At 42.1% G+C, this 21,019-nt stretch overlaps 1 protein-coding gene and 1 non-coding gene across 3 annotated transcripts in view; one reads left to right on the plus strand and one right to left on the minus strand.

Annotated features, from left to right (window-relative positions):
• The first annotated feature begins 1,288 nt into the window (after positions 1-1,288).
• LOC114677880 (small nucleolar RNA SNORA2/SNORA34 family) lies at positions 1,289-1,423 on the plus strand. The gene has a single exon (XR_003729308.1). It is a non-coding gene; the product is annotated as a small nucleolar RNA SNORA2/SNORA34 family (small nucleolar RNA).
• A 124-nt stretch (positions 1,424-1,547) lies between these two features.
• The window catches only part of KATNA1 (katanin catalytic subunit A1), a 64,930-nt gene continuing 45,458 nt past the window's right edge, over positions 1,548-21,019 (minus strand). Inside the window, exons 5-11 of one of the 2 annotated variants that reach the window (XM_015137143.3) lie at positions 12,314-12,435; positions 10,628-10,733; positions 8,648-8,806; positions 5,222-5,348; positions 4,508-4,642; positions 4,059-4,185; positions 1,548-1,906 (exon numbers count right to left, since the gene is read on the minus strand). In XM_015137143.3, coding sequence (XP_014992629.1) covers positions 1,708-1,906; positions 4,059-4,185; positions 4,508-4,642; positions 5,222-5,348; positions 8,648-8,806; positions 10,628-10,733; positions 12,314-12,435 — 975 coding nt within the window. In that variant the 3' untranslated portion in view covers positions 1,548-1,707. The remainder of the gene's footprint in view (positions 1,907-4,058; positions 4,186-4,507; positions 4,643-5,221; positions 5,349-8,647; positions 8,807-10,627; positions 10,734-12,313; positions 12,436-21,019) is intronic. The other variant, XM_028847201.2, reaches the window with a different exon arrangement.

Below are 21,019 nucleotides of genomic sequence, written 5' to 3' on the forward strand. Positions count from 1 at the left end.
AAAGTAATGGTTTTTTTTTTTTTTTTTGAGATGGAGTTTCACTCTTGTTGCCCAGGCTGGAGTGCAATGATGTGATCTCAGCTCACTGCAACCTCCGCCTCCCAGGTTCAAGCAATTCTGCCTCAGCCTCCTGAGTAGCTGGGATTACAGACTCCCACCACCATGCCCGGCTAATTTTTGTATTTTTAGTAGCGATGGGGTGTCACCGTGTTGGCCAGGCTGGTCTCAATCTCCTGACCTCAGGTAATCCACCCACCTAGGCCTCCCAAAGTGCTAGAATTACAGGCGTGAGCCACCATGCCCGGCCATGGTTGGTTTTTTTGAGACCACTTTATATTTAGGCCAAACATATGTGTGTGGTGGGGGTGGAGAGGATGACAAGAAGTAGAATGAAGGAGTGATGTTTCATTTTGCCAGACTTTAATTGTTACATTGCATGGAATACTGCTGAAAAAAAAAAATAACCTGCAACTTATAATTTGATCCTAGAGTTACCAGCTAGTAACACTTTCTTTACACCCTTTCTTATTCCGTAAGTTATTAGAAAGCACCAGTTCTAACTCCAAATGATGACATGGTCTTATTTTATCTATTAAGCATAAGCTTACAGATTCTAGTGAAGAAAAAACTTTAGGAGGCTACATGGTCTATTGGAGAGTGTAGACTTTGCAGTCAGAAGATCCCTATCCGGGCTTCTTTCTTTCTCAGTAAGACTTGGGACCATAGCAAGGTCTGCAATCTCCTGAGGCTCTGTTTTCTATGGTTGTGATAACATGGTAAGTTATTTTTTTCTAAGCAGTCACACATGGAAATCTTACCTAAATTTTATACCATTAACTTTTATTTCACTTACTAACTTATACCATTAACTATTACTTTAGCTATGTTTAGTATGCATGAGTTAATGAGTGATTAGAGTACTATGAGCAGCACAGGTTTAGAAATGCCTATTATTTGCCTAAAGTGCAGCCTCTTATGTAGGCAAAATCAAAGTCAAGTAAGACTTTTATTTTTTCTTTTTAAAATGCAAAGTAAAATGTGTCTTTAAAACTCTCCCAGGAGGTGAAGGGAAGCTACCATAACACCAGGTGTTATGGGCTTGGCTCATGCTTTAATTAGCTACTGTGTAAAAATGTTCAGGGATTTTCAGTTATCCACAGGCACCCAGAGGCAATGGGTAAAGTTTAACTGGAGCTAGAGCCAATTTTTTCCTCCCTAGAAGGAGTGACAGCAGCAAACAGTGGGAGAGAAGATGCCAAGTTAGAAGTGCATATAAAGACAGCTTTCCTAGGCCCCGAATCAAGACAGGTGGTGGTTTGCCATTGTAGCTGTTGGTTTCAAACAAGAGCCAAGATTGATGTCTGTCTTATGGTCTGTTGGCTAATCCCAATATGAATGGCCAGTTCAGTTGGAAGAAACACAGTCTTGAAAAAAAAAGAAAAAGCAAAGATAAAAAAGAAAAGACAGCTTTCCAAGCTAGGTAACATTTGTGTTGTAACATTTGTGGTCAGTGAAATAGAAATCTAGTAATGCTAAAGTAAAACAAATTTTCAGCTTAAAAATATTGCCTTTATTCAGAATCATAAGGGTTTAAAAAAAATCTTACCATTATGAAAGTTAAAAAAAATATAGCACTCAGTGCAATGAATTACTGCATTTAATATTCAAACACTTAAGGCACATTTCTCACAATTTACATGTGAGAATTTAGCATGATCCAAACTCAAATATCCATTTCTCATATCTTTCAATGTCTGCAGCAGACACTGACTTAGAAACCTTTTTTAAAGCCATCTCAAAATCCTCCATAGTTGTAGGCATGTGCATTTCTTCTTTGGAAAGATTTCGGATTTCCTCTGGAGTCAAACCTTCAATGCGCCTTCTCATTGCCATCAAGGACGCATCCCTAGGTTTTAAGTTAAAAACAACAACAATAACAACAGACAAAGTGTTACTTTGGTTAAATGAAAACCTGTTAATAGAAACATTTTCAATTGATCTGTTGTAGCATTCTCTAATTATATATATGTAGTATTGTGGAGAAGCTTATTGGAATACAAAGCCTGTTGTGTTTTTTAAGCAGTTAAATCTGTAATGAAATAGGATGCTAATTTAAATAATTAATACTGAATATAAAGCCCCAGAAAAAGTAAAAGGGGTATTAAAGCTAGCAATTTGAATTTCATTATAACTATTCAATAAAATGAAGAATAAGCATCACAGAGTCAGAAGAGAACCTGTTAAGAAAATTAAATATTTTCTCCATGTAGAGGAAAAGCTAGGTAAGTTCAGTGGTTTCTCCTTTTCTCCTCTATTTGTGTTAAAAAAAAAAAAACTTCAGATTCAAATAGCTCTTTCCTTTTACCAAGTTTTATCCTTAATAGCAGCCACCATTTATGCAAAGGGATAGCAATACAGCTGATTGATGTATTCACCTTAGCTTTAATCCTCAGAACCCTGTGTGGGATGCTCACTTCAGAGAGGAGGAAATGAGCGCAGTCAAGCCCCTGGGTAATTTTTTTTTTTTTTTTTTTTTTTGAGACAAGTCTCGCTCTGTCGCCCAGGCTGGAGTGCAGTGGCCGGATCTCAGCTCACTGCAAGCTCCGCCTCCCGGGTTCGGGCCATTCTCCTGTCTCAGCCTCCTGAGTAGCTGGGACTACAGGCGCCCGCCACCTCGCCCGGCTAGTTTTTTGTATTTTTTAGTAGAGACGGGGTTTCACCGTGTTAGCCACGATGGTCTCGATCTCCTGACCTAGTGATCCGCCCGTCTCAGCCTCCCAAAGTGCTGGGATTACAGGCTTGAGCCACCGCGCCCGGCCGCCCCTGGGTAATTAAGTGTCTCTACTGATACTTAGATTAGGACAAAACCGACTTGAACTAGCTGGATTAAAGACAGTCTTTTTTTCTTTTTACTGCTATTCTATCACATTTAGGATAAGTTCACTGAGAATGAGACTGTACTCTGTGCATATGGCAAGTCAATATTTTTCACAATCATTTCCTATTTTATAATATAGTGAACAAAGGCACCAACAATTTTTTTAATCCAAGACAATTATTGATGTTCTATTTTACACAATTTATCCTAACATTAGCTTCTTGAACTTGCAGCTTTCAAATGAACTGTAGACTCTTCACTGACATGAAAGATACCCAGATATCTTACCAGTACCTGCTAACACCAACAAAACCAGAATTTGTGACCCTGTCTACAAAATGTATGGGGGGCGGGCACAGTGGCTCACGCCTGTAATCTCAGCACTTTGGGAGGCTGAGGCAGGCGGATTACTTGAGGTCAGGAGTTGAGACCAGCCTGTCCAACATGGTGAAACCCCATCTCTACTAAAAATACAAAAATGTGTGGTGACACACACCTGTAGTCCCAGCTACTCAGGAGGCTGAGGCACAAGAATCACTTGAACCCAGGAGGCAGAGGTTGCAGTGAGCTGAGATCAGACCACTGCACTCCAGCCTGGGTGACAGAGCGAGAGTCTGTCTCAAAAAACCAAACAAAACCAAACAAAACAAAAAACTGGAATGTGAGTCTTTATTCATCTTTTTTTTTTTTTTTTTTTTTTGGACACAGGGTCTTGCTCTGTTGCCCAGGCTGGGGTGCAGGGGCACAATCATGGCTCACTGCAACGTCAACCTCCTGGGCTCAAGCAATCCTCCTGCCTCAGCTTCCAGAGCAGGTGGTAACCACAAGTGGGCACCACCATGCCCAGCTAATTTTTAAAATTTTTTCATGGAGATGAGGTCTTGCTATGTCGCCCAGGCCAAACTCCTGGGCTCAAGTGATCTCCCACTTGGCCTCCCAAAGTGCTGAGATGACAGGCGTGAGCCACCACCAAGATATTGATCTATCTTAATTCAGCATAAAAACTTCACGTCAGAGGATCACTTGAGCCCAGGGGTTTCAGGCTGCAGTGAGCTGTGACTGCGCCTCTACTCCGCAGTCTGGGTGACAGAGCAAGACTTGGTCTCAAAAAACAAAACCAAGAAACTTCATATTAGAAGTTTATGCCTACAAAAACCTATGCTTCCGTGATAATCCATACCTGCACACGTTGGTAATGTCCGCACCTGAATAACCTTCCATGTTTTCTGCTATACTTGCAAGGTCAACATCATCAGCCAATTCCAGCTCACGTAGACTTATTCGTAATAGCTCCTCCCTGCCTTTTGCTAATGGTAGAAACAAATTTTAAAATGTAAGCCTGCAGCATAAACATAGTATACTGTTGTCTCAAATCTTCTTTGTGTGAGATGTTGTTTTCCAGTAAGAACTGGATCTCTAAGAAGAGATCATTTGCTTAATTCAAGAGCCATTCTTTACTTTTTAATTCCTTACTATTTATTATTAAGGCATTTAGCCTAACTAGTACTGTAAGGGAAGATACTCCTCATGTATCTCTTCGGGAAAGTTAGTTAATACCAAATTTTAAATTCTCTAAACAAAACTACCTGAAAGTTAACAGGCTTTCTGACGAGACTGAAAAGAAGATACCTGATGGCAAAGGAATATAGATTCGTTTCTCAAGGCGTCGTCTTAAAGCCTCATCTATATCCCAGGGAAAATTAGTAGCTGCCAGAACCATAACCATTTTGGAAGGGTCATCATTTTCAGAAGCACCTCCAACACCTAAAATAAGGGTAAGGAGAGAGTGAAAAAGATATTAAGTTAGATTATACCAAATAAAGCTCAGCTATTTAAAGATCATCAGATATTCAGTACAATACAAGGAAGCATAGTCTTCAAGCCTCCTTAAGACTTAAGTGGTACATATGTGAATTTGTAATCCAAAGAAAATGAGTTCTGTAGTAAGCAAATATATGACTCAAAATAGATTTAATCGAAAGCCAGATCAGTTCAACTACATAACAATTTTAAATCTTTTTCAAAGCATACATAAACTCTAAGGCCAATTTATCTGCATTTATTTTTATTTCAATTTCATAGCTAAAGTAAGATAGTTGTATATACCAAAAGGGTGCCCTGTGGGTGGCCATTAATTCTGACTTGTCACCACTGTCAGTGTACCAGATCTATTACTATCACTATCAGGAACTACTTGCCACCCCCTCTAGTCCATCTGAAGTTATGAATACCTATTAAAAGCCTTGGGTTAGCAGTATGAGTAAAGTTTGACCAACTGGAGCTGGAGACACCATACCTAACAACCTCCCGTCCCTGGTCAACTCATGCTAAACACATAGATACCATCCATTTGAACCAGCAGCTCCGCTTTCACCCTTCTGCTTGCTTCATGTTCTTCAGAAGTCCCTCGGCGACTACAAATGGAGTCTATCTCATCAATAAATATGGTGGCTGGAGAATAAAATCGAGCCTAAAGGAAAAAATCATGCAATACCAAGCTATTTCATTTTAAAATAATCCACAGGTTAGCAATCAGAAAACAGCTGAGGGAGGCTGGGCGCAGTGGCTCACACTTGTAATCCCAACACTGGGAGGGTGAGGCAGGAGGATGGATTGAGCCCAAGAGTTCGAGACCAGCCTGGGCAACATAGCAAGACTCCATCTCTACAGAAAATTAAAATATTAGTTGAGTGTGGTTACACGTGCCCGAGTCCCAGCTACTCAGGGGAATAGGTGAGAGGATCCCTTGAGGCCAGGAGTTCAAGGCTGCAGTGAGCTATGATCACACCACACCACTGTATTCCAGACTGGGTGACAGAGTGAGAACCTGTCTCTAAAACGAGGAAAGAAAGAAAACAACAAAACAGCTAACAAGCTTGCCACACTGTGCATCTTTCACACTAATATTGGGGAGATGGGATAGAATTAGAACAGCTAAAGTATGGCTTCTAATGCAACCATTTTTTATTTATTTTTCTTAAGAGGCAGGGTCTTGCTCTGTCATCCAGGCTGGGGTGCAGTGATAAGATTTTAGCTCACTTCAACTTTGAGCTCCTGGGCTTAAGCAATCCTCTCACCTCAACCTCTCGAGCAGCCAGGACTACAGGTGTGTGCCACCACACCAGGCTTATTTTTATATTTTTTGGTAGAGATGGTGTCTTATTATGTTGCCCAGGCTGGTCTCAAACTCCTAGACTTAAGCAATCTTCCTGCCTCGGCCTCCCAAAATGCTAGGATTACAGACATGAGCCACTGTACCTAGCAGGATAATTTCATCTTTAAAGAAGAGTCAATACTTGGGTTTCTATGTATAAATATTTTTGTACTTTTTCAAGAAATGGAGAGGGAAAGAGTGAACTTAATCATCATTAAAACATCCAAGAAAATTCTCAAATTTTAGTTAGGAACCATCTATCAAAAGAACCTACATCAACACAAATTAAATTTCAATCTGTTGCCACACCAAGCAAAAGTGACTAGACTGATTCTTCCCACATACTGAGGGTATGTAGAATGATCTGACTTCAAGTAAAGGCTATGTGTCCTGGGTTTAGCTGGCCCAGGAAGGTACTGTAGAGGACACCAATTGGTTCTCCCTGCACAGCACACATCTGGTAAAAGAAGCCTCTTTTTCATTTGCAAATCATCCTTCCTCCCTTTACTTCCTTTCCTTTCTTCCTTCCTTCCTTTTCTTTTTCTTTCTTTCTTCTTTTGAGACAGGAGTCTTGCTGTGTCTCCCAGTCTGGAGTGCAACACCACGATCTCAGCTCACTGCAACCTCTGCCACCCATGTTGAAGCGATTCTCCTGCCTCAGCCTCCCAAGTAGCTGGGATTACAGGTGCACACGACCATACCCGGCTAATTTTTGTATTTTTAGTAGAGACGGGGTTTCATCATGTTGGCCAGGCTGGTCTCGAACTCCTGACCTCAAGTGATCTGCTAGCCTCGACCTCCCAAAGTGCTGGGATTACAGGCGTGAGTGAGCCATCATGCCCGGCCCCTCTTTCATTCCTATTCCACTCCTTTAAAAGAGGCTAACTCTACTTGGAGCTCCAGGGGTTTTATTCAGGCCTGGCCAATCAGAGCACTCCAATTCTCTGATCAAAAACAAGGAGTTTAGGCATAGATATGAAACTCAAAACAGGCCAAATATTAATCGTTGGACTTTTGCTGGAACTATGACAAAAATGAGGGCTAATTTCTCGAGAGTTCATTACCCTAAGGACAATAAAAATAAGGCTTGAAAGCTGAGTGCAGTGGTACACGCCTGAAGTCCCAGCTACTTGGGAGGCTTAGAGAGGAGGATGCAGTACGGTATGATTGTGCCTGTGAATAACCACTGCACTACAACCTGTACAACATAGTGAGAGCTTATCTTAAAAAAAAAAAAAAAAAAAAGCTGAACACAATGGCTCTTGCCTGGAATCCCAGCACTTTATGGGGTCTAGGCAAGAGGACTGTTTGAGGCCAGGAGTTCTAGACTAGCATGGGCAACATAGTGAGACTTCATCTCTACAAAAAAACCAAAAAAGGCCAGGCACAGTGGCTCATACCTGTAATCCTAGCACTTTGGGAGGCCAAGAGGGCAGATCACCTGGGGTCAGGAGTTCAAGACCAGCCTGGGCAACATGGCAAAACCTCATCTCTACTAAAAATACAAAAATTAGCCAGGCATGGTAGTGCACATCTGTAGTCCCAGCTACTCAGGAGGCTAAGGTGGGAGGATCGTTTGAGGCTAGGAGGTGAAGGCTGCTGTGAGCTGAGATTGTAACACTGCACTCCAGCCTAGGTGACAGAATGAGACCCTGTTTAAAAGAATAGAATTCATGTCTTGACCAGGACTGGGGACCCCTGCCTGTAAATCCAGCACTTTGGGAGTCTGAAGCAAGAGGATCACTTGAACCCAGGAGTTCGAGATCAGCCTGGGCAACACAGCAAGACCCCATCTGTAAAAAAAAAAAAAAAAAATTAGCTGGGTGTGGTGGCTCATGTCCATTGTCCCAGCTACTTGGGACGCTTAGATGGGAGGATCACTTGAGCCTGGGAGGTCACGGCTGCAGTGAGTTGTGATCATGCTCCTGCATATCAGCCTAGGCAAGAGTGAGAACCCATTTCAAAATAAAAAAACATTCACATCTTTGTCACTAATAGCATAACTCTATCCTAATTACATAAAACTACTCTGTTTCTTAGAGGCAAGAAGTAATCAGTGAAGCTTAACAAAGTCTGAAGTTTAAAAGGCTGTGGAATTCAATCTAAACACTCTATCAGAACTTGTTGAATTACATTTCTTCTCTTGGTACTCTGATTTGTATTGGTGGAAGAAAGAACCTAATCCAAAGATTAGGTCATTAAAATGAAGGCATTTGATATAGTTAATAGATTGGAGATAACCTAAGTTCCACAATAACTTACGATTCTCACCTTTTGGCATCATTGTTACAATACTGTGGTTATCATATTATAACTAAACCTATTGATTTAAAAAACACAATAATTTCAGATTCCTACAGAAGATTAGTAATGCAGATCCCATAATGTGAGCATGCCCCAAAACTGGTAGATTTGGATCTACATCTGGAGAAAAAGAGACAAAGAGAAACTCTAATTATTCATGTTTGTAAAGAAAGCTAGCTTTAAGGACACCGAATCATACTCTGGGCAAAATGGCACCCTGCCTAACTATTCCATACACTGGAGATAGTTACAGCTCTCTTTCTCCCCTTTTAGAGAGGTAAGGAATCATTAGAGCTGTCTCAAACATTCACCATTTCAAACAGAAGACGAACAAGCTTCTCAGATTCTCCTCTGTATTTGGAAGTCAGAGTTGATGAAGAGACATTGAAGAATGTTGTCTTGCATTCTGTAGCTACTGCTTTAGCAAGGAGCGTCTTCCCCGTGCCAGGTGGGCCGACCATCAGTACTCCCTGTTGCGAATATAATAGCCTAAGCAGAGGATTTATCTGCTATTGTTCTAATTCATAAAAATGTCATTACTAAGTAGGAAATTTCAACCAACTTATATATAATATCAAGACAAATAAAAGACAAACAGATAAACTTTGTCACAAATTTACTCTTCCCATTAAAAAAGAAGATAACCATATTATTAAAAATTTGGAACTCAAAGATGAGAAAAAGTAGTTTATAATATCAACACCCTAACAGAGGTACCATTAACATCTGAATTTATGGCCGGGCGCGGTGGCTCAAGCCTGTAATCCCAGCACTTTGGGAGGCCGAGGCGGGTGGATCACGAGGTCAGGAGATCGAGACTATCCTGGCTAACATGGTGAAACCCCGTCTCTACTAAAAATACAAAAAACTAGCCGGGCGTGGTGGCGGGCGCCTGTAGTCTCAGCTACTTGGGAGGCTGAGGTGGGAGAATGGCGTGAACCCGGGAGGCGGAGCTTGCAGTGAGCCGAGATCACGCCACTGCACTCCAGCCTGGGAGACACAGCGAGACTCCGTCTCAAAAAAAAAAAAAAAAAAAAAAAAAAAAAATCTGAATTTATATCCTGATTGTCCTTTTGCTCAGACAAATTAGGTTTTTTAAAAATATAATTTATTCAGCCAGGCGTGGTGGCTCACACCTGTAATCCCAGCACTTTTGAGAGGCTGAGGCAGGCAGATCACGAGGTCAGGAGATCGGGACCATCCTGGCCAACACATGAAACCCTGTCTCTACTAAAATACAAAAAAAGTTAGCTGGGCGTGGTGGTACGTGCCTGTAATCCCAGCTACTCGGGAGGCTGAGGCAGGGGAATCGCTTCAACCTGGAAGGCAGAGGTTGCAGCGAGCCAAGATCGCACTGCACTCCAGCCTGGTGACAGAACAAGACTCCGTCCCAAAACAAAACAAACAAAATATATATATATATAATTTATTCAAAGTATGTCTATCATTTTATATCTTGCTTATCACTTAATGTATAAAGAATTTTTACAACTATTCATACATGCAGAGTTACCTATTAGTGTGTCTTCCAAATCCAAGAAAGGCTTTTTTGATGGTCTTTTTTTAGATCAGCCCATGACTTTAAAAAGTATTTATCACATGCAGGTATTTCCCATTAATTTATTGAGAACAATCCCCAAAATACAGGTTACAATCATGCAACATGACATAATAAGCATTTCTGCACTAGCTGACTAGGTCATATTTGCAAATACAAGCTCATTCTAAATGGGGTGAATTCTAATTTTTTTTTTTTTTTTTTGAGACACAGTTTTGCTCTTGTTGCCCAGGCTGGAGTACAATGGCGTGATCTCGGCTCACTGCAACCTCCGCCTCCCAGGTTCAGGCAATTCTCCTGCCTCAGCCTCCCGAGTAGCTGGGATTACAGGCACGCGTCACCATGCCCAGCTAATTTTGTATTTTTAGTAGAGACGGGGTTTCTCCATGTTGGTCTGGCTGGTCTCAAACTCCTGACCTCAGGTGATCCGCCCACCTCGGCCTCCTAAAGTGCTGGGATTACAGGCGTGAGCCACCACGCCCAGCCAAATTCTAAATTTTAATGCTGTGTATTCCACTTTCCAAAGATCACATTGTATGTATTCCTTATTCTAGAAATCTTGCAATAGCTTATGGTCTAACAAAATTCTCAGCAGCACAACATATACCTTTTAATTTAAAAATTTCCTTACTCTACTTTCTCCCTCCACTTTTCCCAATATAGATAAATATTGGCTGTCTATATCAACATGCTGCCATTTACTTTGACAATGTCATCACAGTAATAAACTTACCTTCCATGGTCTTCTAATGCCCTTAAAGAATTCAGGCATCCACATTGGTAACACTACAGCTTCCTTAAGCAACTTCTTAGCTTCTACTAAATCAGCGATATCATCCCTGAAAGAGAGGACATTTTATTAACAACCCCTTAGATGATACATGCCTATGCAGTCACTCATGAGAACCACTGGAAGCACACGATGTTGCACTGCTGACAGAATGGTGAGCCTCTCTTTGAGCCCGGGTGAACTAATGCACTGTGATGAGGCCCACCGTGTCAACCAGCAGATATATGCGCTGCTGACAGAATGGTGAGCCTCTCTCAGAGCACGGGTGGACTAACACTGCAATGAGGCCCACCATGTCAACCAGCAGATATATAAAGAGCACAATGTTTTCTTCAGTTCTTGGCAGTTGACAGTTTTTAGCCTGGATCATGAGAACATAGTCTACAGGCACACTCTTCAGGGTTCTGTGTCATCTCATTTTAAACTCCTGCTTTTATGGTCCTCATTCCATAACCTCCATGATTTAGAAACAATTAGCCCATTTTTTTAATTAAAAAAAAGCATAAAGAATAAAAAGGGTATAAGGCAAAGACACGCTACAACATAGCTGCTTTGCCTCCAGCTCTATTAAGAGGTAGATGCCAAGGTTAAAGAGTATCATAGAGATTGCTATAAAGTCATCTCCAACCACTAGAGTACCTACTACTACTGCTACATGTGGCAATTTCTGTTAAACAAAACAAAACAAAACAAAAAACTATTTTCATTGTATAAAGAGTCTCACTCTAACGTAAAGGCTGAAGTGCAGTGGTACCATACCATCTCGGCCCACTGCATGCCCGGCTAATTTTTTTTGTTTGTTTTTTTTTTTAAGTAGAGACGGGGTTTCACCGTGTTAGCTAGGATGGTCTCGATCTCCTGACCATGTGATCTGCCCGCCTCGGCCTTCCAAAGTGCTGGGATTACAGGTGTGAGCCACCGTGCCCGGCCCCCAATATTTTTTAATATAATTCAAACCCATACCTAATAATCATTAAGGTTTTAACAGAAATATAATATACCTAACTTTGGGGAAAAGTTAACTTTAACTCACTGTAATACATTACAGATCTTTGATTACATGTAATATTAGTAAAGTTGAGAACCACTGCTCTAAAAGAAAATAAAAGAAACATTTCTAGGATGCTATAGATAATAAGCAACACACATACATACAAATCATTGCCTTGGCCAGGTGCAATGGCTCATGACTGTAATCCTAGCACTTTGGGAGGCTGAGGCAGGAGGATCACTTGAACCCAGGAGTTCAAGACCAGCCTGATCAAGACTCCATCTCTACAAAACATTTTAAAAAATTAGCTAGATGTGGTAGTGTGCACCTATGGTCCCAGCTACTTGGAAGGCTGTGACAGGAGGATCACTTGAGCCTAGGAGTCTGAGCCTGCAGTGAGCTATGATCAAGCCACTGTCCTCCAGCCTGGGCAACAGAGTGAGAACCTGTCTCTAAAAAACAAAAACAAAAACCTCAGACTCTCAGACAAAAATTGGAACAGGCTGAATGCAGGGAAATTATGCTCATGCTGTACATACTCCAGGTCTGTCTTCAAGTTCTGCTCTTCTGTACATTCTCCATTTTCCATTTCGAAAAGCAACATCAGCACCCAGTTATTTGGTTGTGATATGACTTACCATCGAACATTGGGATTCTGGGAAATTATATCTCTTTCCAAAGCTTCTACTAAGTCTTTATCATATCCGGTACTGTCAAATTTATTTGTCTCTGGTTCTGTTACTGCAGCAGGTGATTTGTTCTACATCAAGATAAAAAAACAAGAGCTTTTGATTCATTTATTTTGTTTCTGTGAGTCAGAAACACAGATTGGACTCAAGTGACATCCTTTAAAAAGCTAATACATCATTTGGCTGGGCGTGGTAGCTCATGCCTGTAATCCCAGCACTTTGGGAGGCCGAGGCAGGTGGATCATGAGGTCAGGAAATCGAGACCATCCTGGTTAACACGGTGAAACCCCGTCTCTACTAAAAATACAAAAAATTAGCTGGGCGTGGTAGCGGGCGCCTGTAGTCCCAGCTACTCGGGAGGCTGAGGCAGGAGAATGGCATGAACCCAGGAGGCAGAGCTTGCAGTGAGCCAAGATCGTGCCATTGCACTCCAGTCTGGGTGACAGAGCGAGACTCTGTCTCCAAAAAAAAAAAAAAAAAGCTAACACAATAGTACAATAACAAGGATAGGATCAAAGACTCTAAGTCATCCTTCTATATCAACATTGGTTTGATGTATCAAAAGTATCAAAGGGAAATAAAAATGACCATGCATATGAACTGGCTAGCATAAAAAAATTAATACTGAGATAAATGTGGTCGCAAGCAAATATCAGATGAACACAAAATGTATTTCAATCCTTTTGAGGAGATCAGATTAAAGACTTGGCTTATTTAGCCAAGACTATGGCTCAATCTTTTTTTTTTTTTTTTTTTTTTGAGACAGAGTCTCGCTCTGTCGCCCAGGCTGGAGTGCAGTGGCCGGATCTCAGCTCACTGCAAGCTCCGCCTCCCGGGTTTACGCCATTCTCCTGCCTCAGCCTCCCGAGTAGCTGGGACTACAGGCGCCCGCCACTCGCCTGGCTAGTTTTTTGTATTTTTTTAGTAGAGACGGGGTTTCACCATGTTAGCCAGGATGGTCTCGATCTCCTGACCTCGTGATCTGCCCATCTCGGCCTCCCAAAGTGCTGGGATTACAGGCTTGAGCCACCGCGCCCGGCCTATGGCTCAATCTTTAAACACCTACTTGGCCCTCGTCAATGCTCCTAAAAATATCCCTTTTCGTTATTCCCACTACCCTCCAAAAGACACATCTCAGTCCTTACATGGGATTCCTCTCACCCTCTGTGATAACAGTCATTAGGGCCACAGTTCCCAAACTATGTACTCAATACCCAGGACACAATGGCAAACTCGCAAGGTACTGTGGGATACTTTAAATTTATGAAAGAAACACAGCAACAGCTGTTGAACATTGTGTGAACTACTAGCTCAAGGTAGTTCACAATTCCTACGTAAGACTGCTATATCCTCTTCAATAATGCCTTATTTATTTATTTATGAGATAGAGTCTCACTCTGTTGCCCAAGCTAGAGTGTAGTAGTGTGATCTTGGCTCACTGCAACCTCCACCTCCTGGGTTCAAACAATTCTCCTGTCTCAGCCTTCTGAGTAGGATGACAAGTGTGCACCACCACGCCCGGCTAATTATGTTTAGTAGAGACGGGGTTTCAGAACATTGGCCAGGCTAGTCTTGAACTGCTGACCTCAAGTGATCCGCCCACCTTGGCCTCCCAAAGTGCTGGGATTACAGGTGTGAGACACTCTGTCCGGCCTCAATAATGCCATATTTTTGTGAAGCTGGGTTTTGGGCAGTTGCTGTGATAAAATGTACAGAGAGAAAATCAATGTGGAAAAGGAATGAGGGTAGAATGTCCATTCCAACTGCAGAGTTTGAGAAACTGTGTAATAGGGCCCAGTAGGTGTTAAACTGCTAGAACACAAACTGTTTGAACCTAGCTTCTTCATAAATGGATAGGTATTTTTCAGAAGTGGATGGGTATCCTGGCCTAGAGATGCTATATAAAAATGAAGATACTTAAGAATTTTAAAGGCCAAGAAAATTTATGAAGCCCTGCATTAGGGTAAATAAACATTTCTTCTGTCGTACTAAGATTGTTACCCAATTCCCATAACATTTTTTTTGCACATAACATGATGATTCCTTTGCCAACTGGTGCTAATGCCATTATTAATGTCCAGACTTAACTAATATTTATGATATTCAAAATGTTAACCTAGATGGCCAAATAAGCATCTGTTTCACAATGTGTGTATTGAGCCTCCAATATTAACATTAAAAGATTCAAGGAAGGAACTGTGTAATTTTTTTTTTTTTTTTTGAGACGGAGTTTCACTCTTGTTGCCCAGGCTGGAGTACAGTGGCACGATCTTGGCTCACTGCAACCTCTGCCTCCCAGGTTCAAGCAATTCTCCTGTCTCAGCCTTCCGAGTAGCTGGGATTACAGGCATGCGCCACCACACCTGGCTAACTTTTTATATTTTTAGTAGAGACGGGGTTTCACCATGTTGGCCAGGCTGGTCTCGAACTCCTGACCTCAGGTGATTCACCCACCTCGGCCTCCCAAAGTGCTGGGATTACAGGCGTGAGCCACCACACCTGGCCAGAACTGTGTAACATTTAAAAGAGAAGATAATCTTTTCTTCAAAGTATTTATAAAGTTGTTATTCATTTACAGGTATTTAACAAGTATCTGTTCTGTGTTAGCAGCTATGGAGAACAGAAAGAAGACACTGTCCCTGACTATCAGGAACATGCTGTAAGCCAGGGAAGATACAAATATAAGGCATTTTCTCTTTCTCTTTCTTTTCTCCCACAGAACACAGTACTAAGGGAATGTTCGCAGACAAAGCAAAACAAATTCAAGTTGGCAGAAAAAAGAAACAGTGTTGTGATAGGCCAGCCAAAGGAAGCTGTGGAATTTCAAATGCTGACATATTTAGTAGGATTTTATTTAATTAGTTGAAGTAGTACAATTTCTTTTAGGTATACATCTATCTAATAATTTGTTCCCAGCCAGGTGCAGTGGCTCATGCTTATAATTCTAGCACTTACAGAGACTGAGGCGGGTGGATCACTTGAGGCCAGGAGTTCGAGATCAGGCTGGCCAACATGGTGAAATCCCCTCTCTACTAAAAATACAAAAAAATTAGCTGGGCATAGTGGTACACACCTGTAGTCCCAGCTACTCAAGAGGCTGAGGCCGGAGAATCGCTTGAACCCAGGAGGTGGAGGTTACGGTGAGCTGAGATTGCACTACTGCACTCCAGCCTGGGTGACAGAACAAGACTCCATCTCAAATAAAAACAAACAACTTGTTCTAAGTGAAAACAGTAACTAGTAGGAAGTGGAAAAAAACAGTTGAGGGATTTAAAGGGACCTAGACTCCTTTTTTCAGGCTCAAAATAAAGTTTCAGATAGACAGATGAATCAGGACATAAGTCCTTGGGTTTAAAACTAGTTCTTTTGTTGGGCTCGGTGGCTCACGCCTATAATCCCAGCACTTTGGGAGGCCGAGGCAGGCAGATTACCTTAGGTCAGTAGTTCGAGACCAGCCTGGCCAACATGATAAAACCCCGTCTCTACTAACAACACAAAAATTAGCCAGACATGATGGCGCACACCTGTAATCCCAGCTATTCGGGAGGCTGAGGCAGGAGAATTGCTTGAACCCAGGAGGCAGAAGTTACAGTGAGCCGAGATCACGCCACTGCACTCCAGCCTGGGTGACAGAGTGAGACGCCATCTCAAAAAAAAAAAAAAAAACTAGTTCTTTTAAAAGTTGGCAAAATTATAAATACAAAACCCATTACCCTCAATTAAGAGAGTTAATTAAAAATGACAGCTGGGTTCTCATTTCTAGGAAGATGGAACATACTTTTCAGCATTTCTTCTGCTAGGTAGAGCTAAAACCCTTGGGTACTATACATACCACAAACACAGGAGGACTCTGAAAGGTGCTAAGAAGCCAGCGGAGCCACTAAGGAACTCAAACATGGTGTGAGTTCCCCAGGTTTTCTTTCTTTCAAATATCCAGACTTGGGGCTGAAGAGCCAGCAACCTGGATACACCAATTTGAACAAACAAAAACGCCCCAACAGAAGCTTGCTCTTTCTGGGCAAAGGACCAGAAAAGGGGCAGTCTAGCAAGACAGAGCTTTTAGACAATTAACACTCTACTCCAGTCAAGCACCACCAAAGACTTGTGGCCCCAGGCCCACCCAGGGCAGCAAAGGCAGGGTGGAAGGCCTAGCACTTTCTATCTCTGGAAGCCTACAATGAGGTACCTCAAACCCCCACCACGGTAGAATCAGAGGCTAACTAAGAAGCTGAAACTTTCATTCCCAAGAATGAAATGAACAAGAGCCCCTGCATGTTCTCCTCTCTCCCACCCCTCCCCGCCACAGTCACTGGACATCATAGAGGGAACCTGGACTTCCACTCCCCAACCACTGTGTCTCTGGAGAGCGTGTGGAGAACTTCCACCACAGCTCAGGGGTAATGAGAAGGCCTCTGCCCCTAGGCAGGTGCCGACAGAGGCTGGCTGGAGAACCTGAACTTCCATCCCCACCCGGCAGTGGTGGCATCCCTATTCTCCCTGCCAGAGCAATGTTAGGAAAAGTCAGCTAAACAGGTTTAAATAAGATCTAGAGTCTCGTAATATAATATGAAAATGTCCAGGTTTCAACAGAAAATTCCTCATACCAAGAACCACGAAGATCTCAAACTAAAAGAGACAATCAACAGATGCCAAGACCAAGATGACAGCGAAGTTAAGAGTTTCCTGACAGATTTTAAAGCCTTTTACATGCTTCAATAAGTAATTATGAATGTACTTGAAACATTATGAAGAAAAATAGCCTCAGAAACAAATAGAAGGCCCCAAGACTCCAAGCCAACACACATTATACTTTAATTTCTGAAAACTAAAGACAAAGAAAAAATTGAAAGCAATGAAAGAATATCAACACCTTGCTTATTGGGAAAAACAATTTGGATGAAAGCAGATTTCTTCTCAGAAAAGCAAGCCAGAGGAAGTAGTGGCATAGTATTTTTTAAGAAAAAAAAAAAAAAAGGATTTTTTCAAGAAAAAAACTCAGGCCAGGTGCGGTGGCCCACGCCTTATAATCTTAGCACTTTGGGAGGCCAAGGTGGCAAGACTGCTTGAGCCCAAGACTTCAAGACCAGCTTGGGCAATAAAATAAGATCCTGTCTCGGCCAGGTGTGGAGGCTCGCGCCTGTAATCCCAGCACTTTGGGAGGCGGAGGCGGGCAGGTCATGAGGTCAGGAGTTTGAGACCAGCCTGGCCAATACAGTGAAACCCCGTCTCTACTAAAAATACAAAAATTAGTGGGGCACAGTGGCGGGCGCCTGTAATCCCAGCTACTTGGGAGGCTGTGGCAGGAGAATTGCTTGAACCCGGCAGGCACAAATTGCAGTGAGCTGAGATCGCGCCACTGCACTTCAGCCTGGACTCCATCTCAAAAAAAAAAAAACATAGGCTGGGGGTGGTGGCTCATGTCTGTAATCCCAGCACTTTGGGAGGCCGAGGTGGGCAGATCACCTGAGGTCAGAGTTCAAGACCAGCCTGACCAACATGGAGAAACCCCATCTCTACTAAAAATACAAAATGAGCCAAGTGTGGTGGCACATGCCTATAATCCCAGCTACTTGGGAAGCTGAGGCAGGAGAATCGCTTGAACCCGGGAGGCAGAGGTTGTGGTGAGCCGGGATCGCGCCATTGTACTCCAGCCTGGGCAACAACAGCGAAACTCTGTCTAAAAAAAAAAAAAAAAAAAAAATCCTGTCTCTGCAAAATAAAAATTAAAAAATTAGCCAGGTGTGGTAGCACACATCTGTAGTCCCAGCTACTTGGGAGACTGAGTCAGGAAGATCCCTTGAGCCTAAGGAGTTCAAGGTCGCACTGAGCTATGATCGGTGCCACTGCACTCCAGCCTGGGCAACACAGACCCTATCTCAAAAAAAAAAAAAAAAATCAGCAAGGATATAGAGCTCAGCAACACCACCATCCAAAGGATCCAACAGACATTTATAGAAAATTCCACCTCACAACAGCAACATACATACTCTTTTCAAGTGTTCACAGAACATATACCAAAACAGACCATATCTTGAGCCAAAAACAAACTTAGACAAGTTTTTTAAAAATTGAAATTATATGAAATATATTCTCAAAGCACAAAAGATTCAAACTAGAAATCAGTAACAGGAAGAAAACAAGAAAATCTCCACACAATTGGAAACTAAACAACACTAAATAATCTAAATAATCCAGGTCAAAGAGGAAGTCTCAGTGGCTATCAAAGAACACACTGACCTGAAGGAAAATAAAGATACAACTTATCAACATTTCTGGGACACAGTTAAATCAGGGCTGAGAGGGCAATTTAGAGCACTAAATGCATATGTTAGATAAGAAAAAAAAGTCTCAGGCTGGGCGCAGTGGCTCACACCTGTAATCCCAGCACTTTGGGAGGCCAAGGCAGGTGGATCACCCGAGGTCAGGAATTTGAGACCAGCGTGGCCAACATGGCAAAACCCCGTCTCTTCTAAAAATACAAAAATTAGCTGGGCATGGTGTTCCACTCCTGTAGTCCCAGCTACTCAGGAGACTGAGGGAGGAGAATTGCTTGAACCTGGAAGGTGGTTGCAGTGAGCCAAGACTGCACCATTGCACTCCAGCCTGGGCAACAGAGCAAGATTCCATCTCAGAAAAAAAAAAAAAAGTCTCAAATAATCATTTAAGCTTTTACCTCATGAATGTAGAAAAGAACAAAATAAACTCAAAGCTAAAAAGGAAAATATTAGGCCAGGGGCAGTGGCTCATGCCTGTAATCTCACCACTTTGGGAGGCCAAGGCAGGAGGGACAGCCTGAGGTCAAGAGTTTGAGACCAGCCTGCCCAACATGGTGAAACTCTGGCTGTACTAAAAACACAAAAATTAGCTGAGCATGGTGGTGGGGGCCTGTAATCTCAGCTACTCAGGAGGCGGAGGCAGGAGAATCACTTGAACCTGGGAGGTGGAGGTTGCAGTGAGCTGAGATCATGCTATTGCACTCCACCCTGGGCAACAAGAGTGAAACTCTATCTCAAAAAGAAAAGAAAAGAAAAGGATATTGATAAGAGCAAAAAGCAATAAAGTTAAAAACAGAATAACCACAGAGAAAAATCAATGAAACAAAGGAGTCTTTTAAAAAGATTAAAAATTGACAAACCTCTAGCAATACCGGCAATGCAAAAAGGACAGAGAACACATATTACTGATATCAGGAATGAAAAAGGAGCTATCATTATAGACCTGCAAGCACTTAAAGAATAAGGAATATGGCTAGACACGGTGGCTCATGCCTGTAATCCCAGCACTTTGGGAGGTTGAGGTGGGTATATCACCCGAGGTCAGGAGTTCAAGACCAGCCTGGCCAACATGGTGAAACCCTGTCTCTACCAAAACTCACCAATAAAAGAAGATAATCTGAACAGTGCCATAACTATTAACGAAGGTGATTCATAGTTTCAAAGAAATATTCAAGCCCAGGTGGTTTCATTGTAGAAACATTTAAAAAAGAATTAAGGCTGGGCGCGGCGGTCACACCTGTAATCCTGCTGGGAGGCCAAGGCGGGTGGATCACCTGAGGTCAGGAGTTCGAGACCAGCCTGGCCAACATGGTGAAACCCTGTCTCTACTACAAATACAAAAAAAGTAGCAGGGCATGGTGGCACGTATCTGTAATCCCAGTTACTCGGGAGGCTGAAGCACAAGAATCTCTTGAACCCAGGAGGAGGAGGTTGCAGTGAGCCAAGATCACACCACTGTATTCCAGTCTGGGTGACAGAGTGAGACCCTGTCTCAAAAAAAAGTTTTTTTTTAAAGAATTAAATCAATTCTATACAAACTCTTCCAGAGCACAGAAGGAACATTTCTCAATTCATTTTATAAAAGGCTATATTACCCTGATGCTGAAATCAGATGAAGACAGTTCCAAAAAACAAAACAAAGCAAAAACTATAGACTAGTATCATTCATGAATACACAGATGCAAAAACTGTTAACAAAATATTACCAAATAGAATCCAGCAAGATATAAAAAGAATTACATACCATGATCAAGTGAGAATTATTCCAGGGACATAAGACTAGTTCAATGTTCAAAAATTAATTAATATAATCCACTATATTAAGAGACTAAAGAAAAAGACCCGTGTGATCATGCAACAAATGCAGAAAAGCATGTGCTAAAACTGAATACCCATTCAGGACATAAGCTCTCAGAAAAATAGAATTTAAAGGGAATATCCTCAACCTGATAAAGAGTATCTACAAAACCATCCTGGCTAACATGGTGAAACCTCGTCTCTACTAAAAACATAAAAAATTAGCCAGGCATGGTAGCGGTGCCTGTAGTCCCAACTACTCAGGAGGCTGAGGCAGAAGAATGGCGTGAATCCAGGAGGTGGAGCTTGCAGTGAGCGGAGATCGTGCCAGTGCACTCCAGCCTGGGCGACAGAGCGAGACTCTGTCTCAAAAAAAAAAAAAAAAAAAAAAAAAAGAAGAGCATCTACAAAAACACCTACAGCTAACATTATACTCTCTATGATGAAACACTGAATTCTTTCCTCCTAAAATCAGGAACACAGCAAGGACATCTACTTTGTCACTCTTATTTGACACAGTACTGGAAGTTCTAGCCAATGCAATAAGGTAAGAAGAGGAAATAAAGGCATAGAAATCCAAAAA

Source organism: Macaca mulatta, chromosome 4, assembly GCF_049350105.2.
Source record: "Macaca mulatta isolate MMU2019108-1 chromosome 4, T2T-MMU8v2.0, whole genome shotgun sequence".
Taxonomy (NCBI): Eukaryota; Metazoa; Chordata; class Mammalia; order Primates; family Cercopithecidae; genus Macaca; species Macaca mulatta.